Source organism: Sturnira hondurensis, unplaced genomic scaffold (assembly GCF_014824575.4).
Source record: "Sturnira hondurensis isolate 20B ecotype Veracruz unplaced genomic scaffold, ASM1482457v3 Scaffold0019428, whole genome shotgun sequence".
NCBI classification, from domain to species: domain Eukaryota; kingdom Metazoa; phylum Chordata; class Mammalia; order Chiroptera; family Phyllostomidae; genus Sturnira; species Sturnira hondurensis.
In genome coordinates, this window is record NW_028092059.1 from 357781 (window position 1) to 379625 (window position 21845).

At 36.5% G+C, this 21845-nt stretch overlaps 1 protein-coding gene across 2 annotated transcripts in view; it reads left to right on the forward strand.

Moving 5' to 3' along the window:
- The window catches only part of ARHGAP15 (Rho GTPase activating protein 15), a 630630-nt gene that overhangs the window by 286152 nt on the left and 322633 nt on the right, over positions 1 to 21845 (forward strand). For both annotated transcript variants that reach the window (XM_037027857.1, XM_037027858.1), the window contains exon 7: positions 20616 to 20714. In XM_037027857.1, the coding sequence (XP_036883752.1) occupies positions 20616 to 20714 (99 nt within the window). The remainder of the gene's footprint in view (positions 1 to 20615; positions 20715 to 21845) is intronic.

Below are 21845 nucleotides of genomic sequence, written 5' to 3' on the forward strand. Positions count from 1 at the left end.
ATCTGCCTTCCTGGGTATTCTTCCTAGTAGGTATCTGGGTGAAATGAGGAGCTTATTTAGCTTTGAGACAAATAAGAGAATGGTCTCTAGTTTCCTTCTCTTTTATATATTTATTCATAATATATACTCAATAAGTATATTCCCTTATACATATTTTTCCAGTATATGCTCAATAAGGTTCTGAGCACACTGCAGTGAATAAAGAGGCAAAAATCCCTGCACTCGTGGAGTTTATGTTCTGGGCACCGTCACTGCCGGTCTCTATTTTACTGTAGTTGGCCTTGCCTGTGCCCTGCTCTTTTCTGAACCCGATTACAATTCCCTTAAACCCGATCTCTGTTGTTGCTCCTCTGTCTGCTGTGTTTTGTTTTCTGGTTGTCATCAAACTGTCCCCACAACCAAGGTTTGCGATTTCTGCCATTTGCTTGAATTCTGAGGTCACTTCTTTCTTCAGCCTCCTTGTCCTGTCCTCTGGTTGGAGCTTTCAGTGCTCTCTGTGTGGCACAAGGACACAGGGGTCCCCTCCAAGCTTTATACAGGTTGTGGGGACAAGGAGATCCTCTTGGGCCTGGTCACAAACACTGGCCCCTGCCCCTGCATCCTGCCTGCCACATTTGCTACCCCCAACTGCCACACACTGGAAACCTAGCACCAAGCAAGGGTTTTCCTTCCACACATTCTCTTACCCCTAACCCTTCTTTGGACATGGGTTGGGACCACTCATTCCCTTCTAAGGAGCCCTGGTAGGCACACTCATTCTAAGTGTGATTCTGCAAAATCTCCATATCAGAGGTTTTTCATACATTGTCGTTTGCTTGCTTGAAGTTGCTGCTGTGCTAACAATATCTTTCGGAAATTTAGAGTTAGAGAAAATGTAAGGGTGTGGTGCCTGAATAAGCAGAAGGAACAGAGCCTGGGACCCCACACAGAGTCTATAGTCAAGTCTCTTTATACAGTGCTACACAGGAATTAGTTCCTGCAGCCCACAGTGTTATGATCATTAATTCCACCCGTTTTATAATATGAGCCGTGATGAGCACACATGTGGGTTGTAGAGGTACTCCACACATGTATACGCCCATATGTAAATGGGGGTTCAAATTTTCCCCTCTCTACTCCCTGTTTAGCTGAAGTGCATTTATTTTCTTTCTAAAATAAGCCAGGAACATTTAGGGGAGGGGGATGAGAGGTGGTCACAGAGATACTTTGTTTTTTACCTGTCTGTACTTAACCTGGGTAATTATGATAACCATTAATATTTTTTGCCAGATGCTTTGTCACAGAATTTTCATGGTTTATATTTCATTATCACCATGATCCTATGAGGTGATAGGATCCTAGCTAATCTTTTTTATCCCCATTTTATAGGTGAGACTGAAGCAGCATGTGGTAAAATGATGTGAACAGAACTTGGGCTTCTGAAAGGAGACCTATATGGGACCATCAGGTGTTCTCTGTAGCGTCCACATGTTTAAACTGGAGTTAATACGGTCTCAGGTCACACAGCCACTTCCGGGTTGTACATTTGCACTGAAAGTTGCAAGCTGTTGTTTTGTTACACATTACCAAGATACAAAATAAAGAACACCCCAAATTTTGGATATGGGATGAGATATATCCAAATGAGGAAACATTACATAACTACTAATAAGATTTTGTGGAGAGTTTACAGTAGTTTGAAAAATAGAGTTTCTGAGTAATTTGGAGAATAGAGTTTAGGAGAAAGGTAAAGGCTAAGCTCCAAAATCAGTGGAAGATTTTTGCAGCTGCAGGAAGGGAGAGGTATTTACCTGCCACAATTTTAAGAACAAGAAACTCAGACCAATAGAATTGATACAACATGAGCATTAATAATTATTTTTATTATCAGAAAAAGAGCATAGCTTTGGATTAGACTACTGTATTAGTGCCTGTTAATTTAGAATCACTGATAGAGACTGTGTGCCGTGGGAAACTCCTGCCAGGGCCAGATGCTAAGATGCACGGGGGAATGACTAGGAGTGGGCCCTCTGGGGTCATCAGCCCAGTGAGGGCAGGTCTCCTGCTAAATGCTGCCACAGAAAAAGTGCTCCCCACCCATTCCTTCTTAGCCTTGTCTTTCTCTGGAGTCATAGTTCCTCTTTTGCTCTAAAATACTCATCACCCTCAACTTTTTCTTTATTCCTCTATCAAAATTGTGTTTCAAATACCTAGACTAAGAGTATCTAGGTGAGTAAAACTAAAAATCTAGCAAGAGATATAAACAAAACTTTAGAATAGGGGACATACTTTGCTCCTGAAGGGGAATTCTTACTATTGGCAAATTTTTATATATCCCAAAGTAATACACAATCCAATCAAAATCCCAATGTGATATTAAAAGGAAAGAGAAAAAATATTTAAATTTATTTGAAAGGTTTGGAGTCAATAATAGTTCAAAAATGATGAAAGCAATAACAAATAGGAAATAGGCCCTATGAGATACAGGGGAAAATCTAAAATAAGAATTATTAAAGGTCTTAAGTAAGATAAATCAATACAGAAGCTACACAACTCAATAGAGAGCCCCCAGAAAAGACCATGGTCCATATGTAGTAGTAGAGAATCACAAACCAGTAGGGAAAGACTAACCAGTAAATGGTGCTAGGTAACAAATTGTTTGGAAAATTTTTAAGAAATAAACTCTCATATACTCATGAAACAAAACAAATCTAAGAAGAATTAAGTAAACAAATGTTTTAAAAATAATGACAAATAGCCCTGGCTGGTGTAGCTCAGTGGATTGAGCGCGGGCCTGCGAACCACACAATCTTGGTTCGATTCCCAGTCAGGGCACATGCCTGGGTTGCAGGCCCGTTCCCAGTTCCCGGCGGAGGACGCAGGAGAGGCAACCATACATTGATATTTCTCTCTCTCTCTCTCTCCTTCCCTTCCCCTCTAAGATAAATGAAAAAAATCTTTAAAAAAATATAAAATAATGACAAATAGTGGAAAATATGAATCAAATATATCTTCACAGGTAAGACATTCCTAAACAATTAAATATGAATTGAAAAATTCAAAAAGGAATAATTCTAAATTTTACCATGTAAAAAATAAAAAATAGTATTTTTGTATATAAATAATTTCATTAGCCCTGGCTGGTGTGGCTCAGTGGATTGAGTGCCAGCCTGCAAACTAAAGGGTCGCTGATTCAATTCCCAATCAAGGCATGGGTTGCAGGCCAGGTTCCCAGCACGGGGCCCGTGAGAGGCAACCACACACTGATGTATCTCTCCCTCTCTTCCTCATTCCCTTCCCCTCTCTAAAAACAAATAAATAAATAAAATAATTTTTTAAATGATAATTTCATTAGAAGTGCCGTTCAAAATAAATTGAGGNGTGCCAGCCTGCAAACTAAAGGGTCGCTGATTCAATTCCCAATCAGGGCCTGGGTTGCAGGCCAGGTTCCCAGCACGGGGCCCGTGAGAGGCAACCACACACTGATGTATCTCTCCCTCTCTTCCTCATTCCCTTCCCCTCTCTAAAAACAAATAAATAAATAAAATAATTTTTTAAATGATAATTTCATTAGAAGTGCCGTTCAAAATAAATTGAGGAGTATGTCTATAGCAATTATGACCAAGGCTTTATAATCTTATTGAAGTCCTCTTTCAACTAAATGTTTAAAATCCTATAATTTTAAAAATGCTAAAAAATTAATAGTACAAATTCTTAGAAAATAAATAATTATAAAATAAATGTGAACTTAACAAAAATATTTTCTAGAAAATTTGCTAAGTACAAAATATTATATTATTGTACTTCACAGAAAATATGAATTGAAGTGCTACCATACCTAAATTTAATGAGGTAATACGACTTAAAACAATCTTTTAGATGTAATTAGGAATGTATTTAGCAGTCTTCCAAAACTACAATATTTGACATAGTAATTCTTGCTCTAAGAATCTCTTCTAAGAAAAACAAATGAGAAATTTTTAACAAAAAAATGTTGTTTATGTAACATGGCCTCATTTGTCATGACAAAAATGGAAACAACCGAATTATAAAAAATAGAAAAACTGAAATATACCGCAATAAATTTCTCTGACAGAATACTATAAAGGCATTAAATTAATCAACTCCAAGAATAATGTCATGGATGCCCTGGCTGGTGTAGTTCAGTAGATTGAACATGGGCCTGCAAACCACACCACCGTGGTTCGATTCCCAGTCAGGGCACATGCCTGGGTTGCAGGCCAGTTCCCAGCAGGGGACTCATGAGAGGCAACCATACATTGATGTTTCTCTCCTTCTCACCTTCCCTTCCCCTCTAAAGATAAATAAATAAATAAATCTAAAAAAAAGAATAATGTCATGGAAAATCCTCATAATACATGGAATGTTAAAAAATAAGAACAATATATAACATTGTATATTTAATTTGTCATATGTATATAATGCATATACTATATGCCTTGAGAAATCTGTAATGAAATATATTAAATATTAAGAGAACTTTAAGTAGTATGATTAGAGTCATTTTGATTTTTATTTTACATATTTCTGATTTTGCTTATTTTTAAAGCATTCATATACAGTATTTACAATCAGAAATTATTTGACTTAATCTATTTTTTAGAAAAATATTATACAAATATCTGAACAAATAATCATACAAAAATATTATTCCTCCACTTAACTGTCCGAAAGTTTTCTTCTAAAGGCATACACTGACCATTAAAATTTCAGTCCTGAGGCAGCAGCTTTGAGGAATTAGTCTGTCATCCAAATGCTCCTAGAATCACATGACATGGCAATTGACAATGCTGCCAACACAAATTTTAGGGTCAGGTCAGCATATGGATCCTAAAGCCTCACTTATGGGAAATGTAGTTCATTAGTATATAAGGAGATTATCCAAGTTCTTAAACGTAGTGGCAGTTTTAGAATAGAGTCATGTTAATGAGTTCTGGAGAACAGACTCAATTCACTCATTTTTTAAGCCTGAGAATTTTGGGGAAAAAAATGTCATGGGAACAGAATGGAAGTCAGAAAAGAAAAAGAGTGTAATTTCAAAGCAGCAATTACCGCGAACTGTAGTCTTGTCAAAGATGGCATAGAAAAATCAGTATAGCTAGGGTTAATTCTATGGGACATCTGAAACATACCAGGTTTGCTTTGTCAGCCATCTGCCGTCATATTGTCTGGGTTACAGTAAATGAACATGGAGCCTAAGTCTCTGGTAATTTTGGTGCATAAAGGACAAGTAAGTTTTAGTACATTCAGTTATCATAGTCGCGCGTGTTCTCCGAAAGTCTTGATGTAGTCTGCGCCTCTGCTGTAATTTACCAAGAAATCTTTGGAGTCTACTTTTAAATATAACATCCTGGGCCCTTTGAGAACCCCGACTTTCTGTAGCATATCAGGTATCTGTCTGACATCATGGGAGAATAGGGCATCTGTTGATGGCAAGGAGAAGACCATGGAGTCGTATTCTCTGATAATGTTTATTCCACATCTGTGATTTGTGTCCTACAAGGCTCTTGGGACTTAAACCACATGTGCTGTATTTGCATTAATGGGAACTTGAGAAGGAAAGGCCATAACACTATTAAAATGTTTAGTTTTCGCTCCCTCATCACACAGACACATGCTAATAACTACTCCCAGGCCTTGTGTCATGGAGCTGCAGGATGCAACGTGGAGTGCGCTCATTGTTTCAATACAAGGGACTTCAAAACAAATAGTTGCCATCTCTGCCTCTGATAGTTTGCCAGGCTTTTAACTTCTTTGGTTTTTCCCTCTTTAGATCATGGTGAGCTATTTCAGATGTATTCCAAACAGCACATTACCCTCAGTCTTTGTTTCTTCTTTTATAAAGAGACTCTTGCTTTAAGGTATATTTACAAAGCCCAGAGTCTAAGCCAAATTCCAAAGAACTACTTTCAAATGGCAGGAAATTACTTATCAGAGCAAAGTACCCCACACAAGGTTAGTTATTGATCAGCCAGGCCTAATTGTCAAAAATATGACAAATATTCTGGAGTCTTTCCACAGCGTAGAATATCCAACTGTCAGCTTATGTGTGGGGACATTTTGAAGCTTCTCATAAGCCAGGAGAGAGAGAGAGAGGGAGAGAGAGAGAGAAAGAGAGAGAGAGAAGAAGAAGAAGGAGAAGGAGAAGAGAGAAAAGATAATTTCAAATAGCAGGGCTTGAAGATTGCATCTGTTATTACTCCTTAAGCCGTGTATTTTCAAACTTCATTCAAAACCCCTTAGTGGGTCAAAAAATCAATTTCATGAGTTGGGATCAGTATTTTTTTAATGAAATGAACTAAAGAAAGTGTACGCTGGAAGGAAATAATCAGACTACATTACAAATAGTAAGGGGAAGTATTCCATGAAACTTTTGTTTCAGTTATACAATATATAGATACACACACACACACATATATATATATATATGCATATACAGAATACATACAATTTTACTATAGAGAATAATAGGGGAATGGCTGGTACACAGATGATAGATAGATAGATAGATAGAATTGTGTGTGTGTATCTGATCAGAAGAAAAAGAGACTAGTTACCAGTGTAAAATATAGTTCATACCATGGATCATGGCCAAAGAAGTTTGAAATCTATCCCTAGACTATACCTTCTGGACGGTGACTTCTTTAACTCTGGATCAATTCTTCTCTTAATGCCTCTCTCATCTGCTTTCAGGTAAATACACCAGCTACGTATAAATATCATCTAATTAAATCTCAAACATTTCTAGAAAACTTTGTAGATTAAACTCAGTGAGATATGGATCAAATGTCACAGCCATTTATAAAAAGTAGCAAATGAAAGACCAGGCAGTGCTTCTAATGATGGGGAAAAGTTTTCCTTAATAACCTGTTCCTCGGGATCATAGAGAAGAATAAATTACACAATAGTTTATAGTGAGTCTCAAAAAATGAGGGAGCAACTCACTGTATTGAAGATCTTTAGATGTCGCTTAGCGGGAGATTGGGATTATTTCTTAACATCAGGAATAACCCAGGTAATGGCTATAGAACCATCTTGATGAAGCAGGCAAAAATCTATAGTTGGGACAGGTGCTGGGGAAAAGTTTAAACTGATAATATTGGAAGGAATTATGTCTTCTGGATAGCATACAGAACCAAAAACTAAGATGACAGAAAACAGTCTGAATTACTAGAGTTAGGCTGTGACTTCCAACCACAAATAACAAGAATATTTAACAGGCAAATTGGATAATCAATGAGAACACGAAAATGGTTCATTTTCAGATACTCATATGACCATCTGCCTTGAATGCAAGGATGGATTATTGTTTGATTTAATGTCTAGTTGTTTAGGTGGCTAAGGCAGATGTTGGCGGAGTTAAAGAAGGGGGGTTGGAATGAGGAATAGGGAGATGCTCAGCAGAGCAAGAGATACTGGCAAAAAGGACCTGGGCCAGCTGCGATGATCTGTGCACGGGGGAAGGCACCAGAATGGGAATCAAAAGTGCAGAAAGAAGATGAGGGCTGAGTTACAGAACCAAGCTTCAGTGTAGTCAAGGTATTGAGAACTGGATGCTTTGTCAGCTATCGGTACCCAACATCAAATCAAGTCTCCTCGGAGTGAGTTAAAAGTCTGAGTATAAATGCTAAGCATCTCAAAAAGCCTACATCTAAAATCAGAGGCAGAGAAGAAAGCTGCTAGGGCTGTGTGGAAAGGAAGGCAAAAAGGCTGAGAACCAGAGAGAGCCTTAGAAATTCTAGGAGGCCCTGGCAGAGTGGACTCTGCATCAGATGGATGTGGTGTGTCTGGTGTGTCGTCTTTCAGAAGAGCTGCACTGGCACAGCCGTGGATGACAACACCATGTTGAGAGGGGGCCTGTGGTGCAGATCCAGCCTCAGGAGAACGTCTCCACACCTCTGAATCTGTGGAATGGCTCTGCTGATGTACCTGATCAGGGGGCCAGCACTGTTTTCCTCTTGCCTAGCGTCCAACTCAAATAAGTTTTCTAAATTTTAAGGTTCTTTGTTATCTGAATACCCCAACTCTCCATCACTAATCTAAGCCAACGGAGCTATTATTAATTGTGTAACCCTTTAATGAAGGCCTGTGGTAAGCCAGGTGTCCAGCTAAGACCTGGGGGCAGGTGATCTTTGCCCCCAGAGAGCATAAATATAACAAGGGTTGGAAAAGCAAATAAGTACAATAGTGAAATGACCACCATAAGGGAATAAGGACAGGCTATTAGAGGGACACTTCCTTTTTGAACCTCAGAGGATGAAAGAGCCTTTTCTAAGTAGGTGATGTCTGAGTAGTTAGTTGAATAAAGAGGAGGAACTGCCAAAACCCAGGAGACTATCAATGACTCAGTCAATCAATCAAATAATAGTAATCATATTTTAAGTGCTAGGTGCTATGCTAAATTATTTTCCTGAATTATATTTCGTATAACAATGGTCCTCTGATCTGATGTAGAAATTATTACTTTCCTCAGATTATAGGTGAGGATATTGAAACACAAAATTCTTAATAACTAACTCAAAAGTGAGCAGTTAATAAATAAAGGACTTGAAAAGGTTAGAAACACGAACAGTATTCATGAAGTGCTTGGTAATCCATTTAAGGAGTTCAATTTTTATCTGGAAGACAACTGTGATCCAGTCAGTGACTTTTAAACTGCAGGAGAGAGATAAGGGTTTGAATAGATAGAGCATTTATGTCTAGTTACTCTGGGTTAAAGCTGGCCTCACCCAGCAATCATGTACAGAACTCTATAAACAAACATATTTCCTTGGTCCTACTCCAAGGGTCTGATTCTTTAGGCCCCTGTGAGCATGAGAATCTGTACTTATAAAGATCTCCAAGGATGATTCTCATATGAGGCAAATTGGGAATTCACTAATAAGTGGAAATAGAGAGTAGATTGTAACACAAACTGACAAGAAGGAGATCTGACAGGAATAATGGTATCTTATATTGAAAAAGATGCCAAAAAGAGATCTAGAGATATAAAGTAAGAATGTGTCAGTTCATAATTCAGATTAAAAGACAAAACAATGATGTGGGTAATATTATTCAGGAGTGTGTTCTTAAAAGAGAAGAACTGTGACTTGCAAGAGCATGCTGAAGAACACTTCCATTTAAAGATGAGTAAAAGGAGAAGAGCCCATTGGGAAGAGGCTGTTCATGTTCCCTGAGATGTGATATTCTTTCCTGCCTCTGAGTCACGGTACAAGCTCCTCTCGTTACCTGCGTTATTCTCTTTCCCCTCTTCTTCCACGAAATCCCATCAGTCCTTGTCAGAAGCATCCCCAACATTCTGCCTTGAGGACTGCAGTTTACTCTCAGAGACACTTGTGTTTTCCTAAAACAATTAGCACACAGTGGCATCTTGAGTCCCAATTAATTGTTACCTTCTAGTTGTTTTCCCGTGTTGGTTTTGTATGTCACAGTAGATTTTAAGCTTTATGGGAGCAAGGGAGAGACCTGACCACTGTGGCTGTTGGTGGAACATCCTCCTACAAAGTGAAGGGCTGCTGGTTTGATTCCAGACCAGGGCACATGCCTGGGTTGTGGGCTTGATCCCCAGTTGGGGCCCATGCAACTGACTAAAGTTTCTCTTCATATATTGACGTTTCTCTCCCTCTTATTCTCCTTCCCTTCCCCCCTCACTAAAAATAAATCAAATCTTCAAACAACAAGCATCACTGCTAACATTTTTAGAATACCTCACAGCTTCTAGAATTAAACCCTAGGAGAGGTTCACTAGGCACTAAAGATCAATGGTTGCCAAATGGCTCCCTAGTGTTGTGGGTGATGAATAGTGAGCTGTCATGTACCATTATACACAGGGTAGACCTATTGTCCTGGTGTAGTTAGTAATAGTACCCCTTTTGCCTTCAAAATTGTTACATGTAGACAAATTATATAGTCACCCTTCTGACACATGCAACCAATATATATTTTTAAAAGTCCAGCATTTTTAAATGGTATTTTTCCTAACATAAATATCATTTGGGGGGGAGGGCAAGTAAGGAGTGTTAAGGTAGTTCTCCATACATTTAGCATGGAGTGCTGGGTGTGCCATTCCAATGTCATATATCTCCATTATTAGACAGGTATGACTGCTGCTCAATTAACAGATGCCATTGTCTATTATATATTCACAATTTTTAAATACCACTTATATGTATTTATATATGTCACAAAATTATAATTTTAAAAATGCCAGATACTTTTCCATGTTTGTTTGAAGATAACCCTTTTGAAAAAAACAGCTCTTTTTCAAAATATGCAGAATTATTGATTTTGCAAACTTTCCAGAAAAAAATAGCATTTTAAATTTATTTAAACTATAATTCCAGCAAAAAGAGAAATTTATCCTCATTCATGCACTTCCTAAGTACCTATGTGTTTAGTCTATCATCCTTATTGAATGACGATGCTATTTTATAGAGGGCAAAATCTAGTATGTCAAGCTATTAGTTAAATAAAATTACAAAATCTTCAGAAACCAAAAGTAAGGTTTTACTATAGTATCAACTTTACTTCTTCTCAGGCCATAGGGTGAGATGTCTCAGATGGAAATAAGACCATTTTTTTTCTCATAACCCACACACATTCCCCAAGGGCGGTTCTTAGCTCCCTCATTCTCCAGGTCAGAGTGGCATTAATCCTGTGACAATAGTTCATCTGTGACCTGGCTAATCTGTATTTACTAGAACGACACCACGGCTCTCTATTTATGTCTGACAAAGTAGTTATAAATCACACTTCTTCTTCAGATCATACACACACATTTATCTTTAGAATATATCACCAACTGAATCATTCCGATGTAAATATTGCACCTCTTAAGTATAATGAGTTTAATAGATGCTGTGAATCCACAGATTTGTGCAGGATCTCCCTTTCAATAACTGAAAATATTTAAATTGCAGAAGCTTTAACATCCTATCGGGAGTGGCAGACAGACATGTCAATAGAGTGGAACCTACTATTTCCTCTGAGTAATGAATAAGGCAGACTTACTTGCTCCTGCTAGGGAATTATGGTGCTTTTGCTAAGTTGACAGGTTTTGGTTGTGCTGTGACCAGCGACCTGGAAGAGACTGGTTCAGAGGGAGTCCTCTGCTGCTCTGCTCTTTTCAGCTCTGTTATCACATAGAAAGGGCTCAATGGCAAAGGGCTGTAAACAACACATGGTGGGCAACAGTCTGAAGAATTATCCATCTTTGGACAAGAGGTCTCTGAGATGATGGAGAATATATGAGGTAGTGGCATTGCCATCTCTTACTTGCTTGGCATCCTTGTCTGGAAACTCAGTTGGCTGTAATTTTACTTGAAGATTAAAGCACAGATTTTTATATGTATCTTCTGTTCTCCAAATGTTTAAAAAAATATAAAATACACCTACATTCACTTCTAACTGGCACTATTGTAATTCAGCAGATTTCTGTTTTTTACCGAAACCTGGAGTTGAATTGTCTTGAGCCGGAAGGCATCCAAGCTGCTGTTTTTCACTCAGCTATATTTCTCTATAAGCATCTAATTGTTTCAAAAAGTGATGTACAGTATGCAAAAACCTGAATCTAATGCAAATAAGTCTGTACAGCACTAAAGTTAACAGGTGTTCTCATTAATGTAAGTAGACATGGAACAATTCTTGAATGTTTTATAAACACTCATAATCATAGCCAAATATGTTACAATAGCATAGAGATACTTACATACTGCAGCATCTTTTATTCCTGTTGTGCAGTCTCAGCACTTATTAATAGGAGACATGTGTGAGCATTTAACTAGTGATGCCAATACCTGTTTCTACTTAAGTCTATGTATCTTAAATTAGCCAATATTTCTAAATAAAGTTATTGGAAACTTGCCTAGTGGCACCTGTCCTCCCACAGTTTGCTTATCTATTAATATTAATGATGCTTTTGTGAAATAAATGTCTTCAATATTGGTAGACCAGTGAGGGGCACCTTACTGAAGCTCTCTGCAGACATTATCCATTAACCTAAGGATTAACTCTTGAAAATCTTAAACTTGCCTCTAATTTCCCATATTATCAACTCTCACTAAAAAGGTCCACATGTAAGGTGAGATTCTTCGATGATCTAGATAGATTATCCCTGCAAAGCACATGGTGGCTTTGCAATATCTTCGGGAGCATTCTATTCCAGCTCTATGCATTGAAATACATACCCACTCTATTGATTGAAGTCTAGAGTTTATTGACTGATGGGGAAGTATAGTCTCAGACTGAAGTTCTTCATCTGCAAAATGAATCGCCTACTTTATTTTGATAAAAAGTGTTATCAATAGTTATCAAGAAAAAAAGAAAAACTACTTACATAGCCTGGAAGAACACAATGGTATTGTAAATTCCAAAATTCTTCATCCATAGAGGATGAGTTAAGTATACTATGGCATATTAAACAATAGGATATAATGCATTCACTGAAATGCATAATATTGGTAAGGTTTATTTATTATTGACTAGTGTCCCTTAGGCATGGGTTGTGCAGTCGCTCAGTGGGCTTGGCTTTAGTGTGATTACAGTGTAGTTAGGGGGAGCTGAGAAGTCCTCAGGGCACTGTGATATGGACCACTACATCCTATGATGAAGGATATCATGGGACCACGTTAGAGAGGGATCTATTTCAAAGAACTCTTTCCTGGAAAGTTCACATTTACATTGATTTGAATAAGAGAGAGGAAGTCAGAGGGTTCTGGGCAAAGGGAACAACCTGCTCTAAGGAAGAAATAAGAAGTAGATGCCTGGATTGTAGAGCTGCAGAGGAAAATGTGGATCACTGGGCTGCAGAGCTGGTAGGTGGCAGAGCACACAGGGTCTGGCCAGCCGAATTTAAAGAGTTTGCATTGCCCACTAATTGCTGTGTGGAATCTCAGAATGATACCTGGCTGACCAGGGGAATGGGATGTTTGGATCCAAATTTCAGAGAAGGGAAAACAGATAAGATAGGGAGAGGATTGAAAAATATTCCTATTATAAAATCCATGCAGGAAATATTGGCAGTATAGGTGGTTAAATGCATGAAAATGCCTTCCCAACAGGGCACATGATATTGTTAAAATATAAACACATAAATGATGTTTATCAATTATTAAAAAAATATAGGATAGACAACAATTCATCTTGAGGAAAGAGAATTTTTTTTATGTTATACTTTTGTGTTTGTTAAAATTCTTTAAGTTGGGCAATACTTAAATAAATGGTAGAAATAATAAAATCATTCTTTTTTGAAAATTGCAAGGGCAGCAGATTCCTGAATGCCATGTGACTGTAGGAGTCATGCTGCACCCTGAATGTAGCTCAGGCTAGAAGCTGTTCTGTGTTTGGCAGTGACTGAGTGTTAGGTACCAATGAGCACAAGTCCCAGCGTGATTAGTTTATCTAGATGCAACTACTCCCCCCAAGTTCAAAAATTAACATTAACAGCAATAAAACTCTAAGCTGGTGCCTTTGTACACCAACTGCTTCAATTAGTCACTTTTTTACTTGTTTTTCATATCAGCACCACAGGCAAAAGTTTTGGTGTAGCTGACTGCAAAACTGTGGAAACTGCTAAATTCTCTACTAATTACTTGGATAGTATTCTTTCATGAATATTGAGAAGACTTTTTCTCAGTGCTTCAAACATTTACTACAGATGAAAGAATGAACGTGAGTTTTGGTTTGAAAGGAATTTTGGGTTGGGTATTTAATAAACAGAAAGGTAGAGTGGGTAAGTGATATGGGATGTAAATGCTCACAACAGAGCAATTTTATTATGCAGAACAAATCTTTGTTGTAGGAATTCACAAACCAAATTTCTTGGGTGTCAAAGGTACAGCTCAATTTCAATTAAAAAGCACTGTTTCTTAAAAGGTTGGCCTTAAACCTTAGATTTCGGAATGCACTTGAGATCTGTCGTATATGTAGTCCGTTTGTTTACTTTCCATTAAATAAGAAATTGCTTACACGGGCAGGTTATTTTGATATGATGACACCGCTGAGGGTTTCAATAAATGTACATGCAAATCAATCAACCCCAAACACATTGAAAACATATCCAATAAACATCTGGAAACTAATGAACGCACATTTGTTAACACAGAGGGGATTGTGGAAATGCAGGATCCATTTTTGCTCAGGCTTATTTAGTAGCATGTGGATTTAAGAACATTTCACAGAGTCAGAAGAAAAAGGGTAATTATAACATAAGGTTCAACATCTTTAGATATGTAGAACATTTTCCATTGCTTAAAACAAATATTCCCTAAGAAAGTATAAAACATTTTTCTGACTTGCAAAGTTTTTGCAGTCTATCATTTAAATTACTTAAATAAAGGGAGCTTTACTGCTCCCCAAAGCTGAGAATATAACACCCTCCATGCATATTAGCTTGTTCTTCTTGACAGACCAGAAAAGTGTCTGTGTGTGCCAATTAAAACAAAAATGGATCCCTAGTGGCTTGTTCCTCACACAACTTCTGAAGACTGCTATCATTGTTTGCTAGGGTAACCCTGGATAAGGCTGCTAGCCAAAGTAAACAAACTTTTCAAAACTTTCATGACAGATGGGGGTTACGAATGCATTTTAATAAGAGAGTTGCCAAAGCAACTTATTTTTTATAATCAGCATATATTTACTTAACATCTAGCAACATTGGGAACACAAGGCAGATACTTTCTCACAAAATGTTTTAACAAGTAACATTTTTGGAAAGACAAATTGAAGACCTTTTACTTCTAACTGATATTTTACCCTCAGTTTTATGTTAATTTTACTCAACATGTTCATAAAAATGTTAGGAGTTACTCAGACCTGACTGTAATTTGAGACAGACATGCAGCTTGGTAGTACAATTTCTTTGGTGGTCATAAACACCTTTGAGACCAAGTAATTTAACTATTACAGTATAACCATGACAAACTGCATTTGATCAGCTATGTCAAATACTGAGCGTGATAGAAGATGAAAAATATGAATATGAAGGTTTTTAAAAAATTGTTGATTCAATGTTAGCTCTTTATATCTTACTGTTATGTAGCCAAAATGTATATCTATATTTTTTGCAGTTAGAAGTCAGTAAAGATATGGTCAAGCCCTGACTGATGTAGCTCAGTTGGTTGGGCATTGTCTGGCAAAATGAAAGGTCCCTGGTTGGATTCCCAGTTAGGGCACCTGCCTGGGCTCCACACAATCCCTGGTCTGGGCATGCATGGTGCATGTCGTACATGTGAGAGACAACCTATTTATATTTCTCTCACGCATTGATGTTTCTCTCCCTCTCCTGCCCTTCTCCTCTCTCTAAGAATAAATAAATGAATAAACAAACAAACAAACAAACAAATAAATAAGCCCTGGCTGGTGTGGCTCAATGGATTGAGCGCAGGCCTGCAAAACAAGGGGTCACAGTTCAATTCCCCATCAGGGCATATGACTGGGTTGCAGGCCAGGTGTCTAGTGCGGTTGTGTGAGAGGCAACCACACATTGATGTTTTTCTCCCCCTCTCTTCTTTCCTTCCCTTCTCTCTAAAAATAAATTAAACAATTCTTTAAAAAATAAATAAATAAATATTTTAAGAAAATGTGGGCAATATCGATAACAAAAATAATTTATATTCACTTTAAACACATTTAGTATATTTTGACATATTATTTTTATATCCACTTAATTCAAATATAATAATTTTATTATTAAGCCAAAGTGCCTCTAAACATAATAGTAATTAAATTCCATTCCTCTTAAATCGATAATTTACTTATTTGGAATACATCATTTAATAATGTTTTTAGGGTTCTTTGGGCATATGACCTCCTTTATTACATATTTCCTCTGTATAATTTCAGTTTCATTAAGGTGAAATAAACACTCCTTAGGTTTATAGTCAAAGATTGATCCTAAGCAAAACATAAAGCAGACTTAGTTCAAATATGGAACTGTTTCAGTGCTTTCTGGGACCCAAGGAGCTTTCTGGGTGCCCCAGTTCTATTGTAGATACTTGTTTTCAGAGTAGGATAGTGGTCATTTTTGAGAGAAGTCAAAGGAAGAATCATCTGAGTAAGAATGCTGGCTGATCTTTTGAAAGTGTGATATTTTTAGTATAATAGTAAAGAGAAAAGCAACTTTTGTCTAAGGTCTGTATTCCTAATTTCTCAGCTAAAGCCAAAATCATCACTGTCCTTTCTCATATGCAGAGTGTCCTTGACTGTATATGACTATTTGCTGAGAACTAGTGAACTGGAAATCAAGATCTTTGTAATCTCTTAATTCTATCATTTAAAATGATGCCAATTTGATAGAATGGCATTCTCATTTTCTTCATTTGGTTCATTTTCTTCATTTGCAAAATTACTTTATGATAGTGGAGGGAAGCTGCATTTGAAGAATGTTTATTATGTGCTTTGAGATCATTAAAGCTGATTTCACTTTGCATACCAAGTGGTAGTATTCATATTCTTAATATACTAAAGTTCTGATACAATCAACCTTTAACAAATAACATATCATGACCAACAGTTTATGTATAATTCCATGATGTAAATGTGTCTCCGGTAATTACTCCCTCCTCTGTAATCTTGACATGAGTATTGTCTGTGCCACTCACATTGGAACTTAGTGTAAAACATTTTCTACTGTTATTTATCTTTATATGCATATGTCCTATTTATCCAAACAGATTGTGAGCTCTTGAGGGTGGGGGCTGTGTATCTTAGCTTCTAGCAATGTGTCTTACACTTAATGGATGCTTAAATAGTTCTTGCTGAGGATTAGGACACTGCTTGGTCAGAAACACAGCCTCTCAGTCTCCTGAACAAAGAATTATTTGTGGGACTGATTCTTCAATAGGAAGAGTGCCACTGTGCAAGAGAGAACACGTATCACTCATTATTCCTTATATCTTTAATAGTCTCTCACCATGCACTGGAGCCAACCGGAACAGAAGTAGCCAATAACATGTAACCACCAAATATGTTTTACTGATATCTGTCTATAGTGTAAAGTTGTCCATTGATAGTTATTGAATTTATTTGGTTGTTTATAAAAGATTCAGCAATAACAAAATTAAAATGTCTACAATGTTTACTCTGAATCTATGAATAGTTTAATTTGCTTTTTCTTTCTTTACTTTTCCAAATTCTCCATAGTAAATTCAATTTTTCTTACAGTAAGGAAAAATGTGAAGTTTTAAACCATTTTCTTTCTATTCTGGTAAACCAAAACATGAAAAATTTTAATATTCCAAATGCCATTCTGTGTATTAATTTCCCATTTAAATTGAAATCGAACATGGGGAAGACTAACTGCCATAATCCATATTGGCATAGGTGATAGTTAACTGACTATATTGAAAAGGAAAAGACTATTAATGTAAACACTATTTGTTAAAATTTCTTTAAGATCTTTTAAATTAATCCAATAATACTACATTTGTTAATGAAAGCCCAAAACACACACATGCACACACACACAAATTTCTCCTCGTCTCCAATCAGTAGAGTTTGGAGCTGGAATATCCTTGTCTCCAACTTCATCTCAAGGACACAGAACCATCTCAAGGACACAGACCAAAGCTCTTAGCCCAAGGGAAAACTATTGTTGAATTAAAACCCAGAAGACTTAAGGAATTCCTATGTTAGACATTTGTCCAGTGGATATAATTGTCCAGACATTTGTTACCAGCAAGAATTCAGATGGATCTCTCTTTTAGTGTGAAAATGTTTTGAGCAAATTTCCCTAGACAGGTAAATTAAAGGTATGTTGTTAACAACATTAGCACAGTTCATTAAGACTGATTTGATGCCAGGATGTATCCCTTCAAAATAAGACTTGGTGAATAGCAAAGATTTCGAGAGACATTTGTCTCAAGGAGGATTCAAAGCAAAATGGAGACCAGCAGCTCATGACTAAATTTGTCATATTTTCTGTAAGGTCTTTCTTTAGCAACCTCACCTGAGCATCTGTCACTTAAGCAAAACATGATATAGAAAGAATACTTTAGTATGGCTTAATATCAAATCTTTTATGTCTGTCATTAGTCCTACATCACTTTAGATTGTCATCAGGAGTTGTTCAATCAAAAGGTTCAGTCAAAGCTAACATTCTTTACTGATATCTTTATCCCCCAAGAGTGCTGAAAATTCAATTGTTCAAAGTGCAAATATGTTTCAGAAAATCATTTATCAGAAAACCTAAAGAGGTCATGTAAAAAAGTGGTTTGAGAACCTGAATTAAAAGGGCTTTGCCAGTCAGCCAAAGACTTTGAAACTGCCTTCCTGTGAGTGACTGGAATGGAACAAAACAAAGTCAATTACTGACTGTAATTAAGAAATGGATGCATTTAAACTGTAGAGAGCAGTAGCAGACTTCTCCAGACTGCCTGGTAACTCAAAAGATTAGCGGAAGACAGAGGAAGGATGTGAACTGTGTCTCTCTGGTAGTATGTTTTGAATGAATTGCATTCATATAGTTCTCTGATCCAGCTTATCAAAATGAATTCATAAATCAGTGATTATGTATGATTAATACAGTAAATATTTGGACAAAGAAACTTTTAAAATACACTTTTGCTTTTGGTTGTTTTAGCAGTAAAAGATTTCCTTTGCGAAGCACAGAATGCACCAAAAAGACAAATGCATGCTTAAGTGCTTATATTTTATCACTGTTTGAACTTACTAGCCTAGAAACCGAACTATGTTGGCTCTTTCTAAAACCCTTAGAATATAGTAAATCTAATTATGTTTGTTTCTTGTACTTCAAAAATGTTTCTTTTAATAATTTTAATAGTGGTTTATTTATAATTGCTGGGAAATATATTGTAGATTATGTTTGGGCTAATTCATGTTTCTTTTTATATGTTAAAAAATGCAGATGTGATATAACCCATTCACAATCAAAATATTTACATTAGATTAGGATGAAGGTAGAGGTCAAGGATGTTACCAGTTTCCTCGGGTTAGTTAGAAGTGACCTTATATTTTTCAGATTACTACTTCTGTGGCAACATTTTATAAAGTAAATATTTGGGACTTTATGTAAGTAAGGAACACTGCAAGGGTGTTCAGATAATTAGGCAAGAATCAGCTTAACTGTCTTTTACTAGAAACATAAAACAGAAGGCTATTTGGAGACTACTCTGAGCCATCCCAAATCTTACATGCAATTTTATTTTAAAACAGAGTGATTGGCCCAGGTTATCTGTCAAATTCTAGTGTGGGTAATTAATTTTCTCTTATTTTCAAGTCTTTCACTTCTCATAATTGCATACACTTCAGATAGTTCTCATTACAGTGGTAAAACACTGGATTCCAACTCACTTAGGAAGGGATACATTGCAGGGATGAGTGATGTTGTATCTCTATATAGTTTTTCTAAAAACAAATGGCAAATGAATATTTATGTATGAGTGTATTCAAAGATTTCTTTAACACTCTAGGATCATTGTTATTAAATGTTTCCATAAGAATTACTGAAACCTTCAGAGTGAGCTATTTTGGGCAATAATTGTCACTTTAATGATAGAACTATGGAGACATGCTGAAGCTTGATTTGTGATTTCCTGAACCTGTGCCACATTTCAGTGCTCACCTCGTATTGAGAGCAAGTAAGGCTGAGAAGAGGTGACCGGCTCCCGATTCAGTATGTGGCAATGTCAGTCCTCTAAACCTCTGAAGTCTTGCTTGATGTGTGACAGCAGTTGGGAAATGTTCATCTTCCTGTTGAAACAAAAAGTCAACAAAGCAAAGGGAAACTCTTCATAGTTCAGACTGATGGCCTGATGCAAAAAGCCTGCCCACACCCACTCTAATCAAATTCTCCTCGAAGAAGCCCTTTATGTGTGAAATCAAGAGCGTTGCTCTGGTTCTATAGGGTCCCCTCTTCTCTCACAATTCAGCTTCACTGAAATGGAAAATGCATAGTTACATGGTAAATATTGCTACCTATTTAACAACCCTGGGCAAGTGGAACAGGGATGTACATTTGATAAATACTCTCTGTGAGAGGTTCAAATATGTAAATAAGTGTCTATTCTAATACACTTTCTTTGTGGGGAAACTGGTTCTTTATTCATTCCCTATAGATCTTTATGATAGGCAAGTAGAAAGAGCCAAGTGGTACTCCTTTGAATGACCTCTTACAAAAGGCTGCGTTTAGTCTCTTTTGGTAAATAATCTGTTTTAGAGCCGCCCATAAAAGGAAATCAAATATGAAGATACTATTAGATTTGAAAAACACAAACAGGAAAGAGCCAAAAGTGCAGAATGAATTCCGACACACCCGGGTGTATTTTTCTAAGGTTCTGACTTAAGTGCATACTGTCTGCATCGTTCCGAACTTCCTGGCTTGCTTCTCCTTGAGTTGGAGCAATTCAGCTTTAGAACTACTCTGAGTTAATCGTTCTATTATGAAAACAATAATGTATTTGTTATGACATGAGAAAACAGTTTATAGCGAGCAGTTCAAAATGATCCTAGTCTCCCAAGTTCCCAGAAAGACAATTACTGGAATACAAGCAAATATTTCAATGTATTGAAGTGTGTTTTTGAAAAAGGATATGTATATTTTTTAAATGTAAGAGATCTATTTTATCTGGTTTGGTTACCTGTCATTTTTATTTTTTCAGATCACAACAGCATCAGGAAATGAGTTCCTTCTACAGTCAGATATTGACTTCATCATATTGGATTGGTTCCACGCTATCAAAAATGCAATTGACAGATTGGTATGTATTTGTTTTGTCTGTTACCTTTATTAATTAAAATGCTGTCATTAAATCTCATTGCTTAGGCATATGATTCACAAGTATTTAAATGGGTCCAGTAGATTGAGAGACATTAAGCTATTTTAAGTTTAAATAGAGTTGACTAAAAATGTTTCAGCAGACAGGATTTGTGGAACTAAATGTCATTTGATTTCGCTCTTTCATAAACACAGTGCATTCATTTTTAAAAATGAAATAACATGGACATTCATCTACTGGAGACTGTAAAACCCACGGAACCGCTTAATAACTACTGAATTTTCACATTTTCAGTTTATGCAGTATGTAATGCATATTCTTGGAAATAAACATCAATGTATTTAAGCCCATATTCCCCATTATAATACCAGTAAATAATAAACCTTTGGGCTTATTTTCATTGTTTTTTCAGTTCAGCTAGATTGTTCTCCTGAAAATTAACATATCTAGGATTTCATGAAATAACCCTAAATCACACATTCAGAGTATGTTTCTAAAAGAATCATATTATTTAAAACTACTAATTTGATACTGATTTTAGACCAAGCATCTAATTTTAGGACACTAATATTTGCAGATTCTTGAGAAATATTTCTGATTGTTTCTAATAAGTATACACAATAGGAAAATACATTTTCTGTGTGATTTATTGCTTTTTAATTTCAGTCTTCCATTATTATATCATTTTAATTTGGGGACTGAAACTTTAAAAAATAATTAACAAACTGACTTTTCCCTATCTCCAATATAGGCTTTTTCCACAGGTGTGAGTCCTTGTGCCCCCTGCACACAGGCACATGTTCATAAGCACACACATGCAGATTGTCGTTAAAAGTGAACTGTGGGGTCAGACTGCCTGCATTTGAATTCTGGGTCAATCATTTACTAGCTGTGTGGCCTTGGACACATGACTTATCTCTTTTGGCTTCAGTTTCCTTGTCTGGAAAGTAAGGTTAATAATAATAATAATAATAATAATAATAATAATGCCTACCTAATTGTGATGAATAGCATGTGGAATGCTTGGGGTAGTCTACAGGATTTAGTAAGCACCATATATATAACTATTATTAACTTTGAATATTAAGCTTAGCATAAAGGCCCCATTCCAAA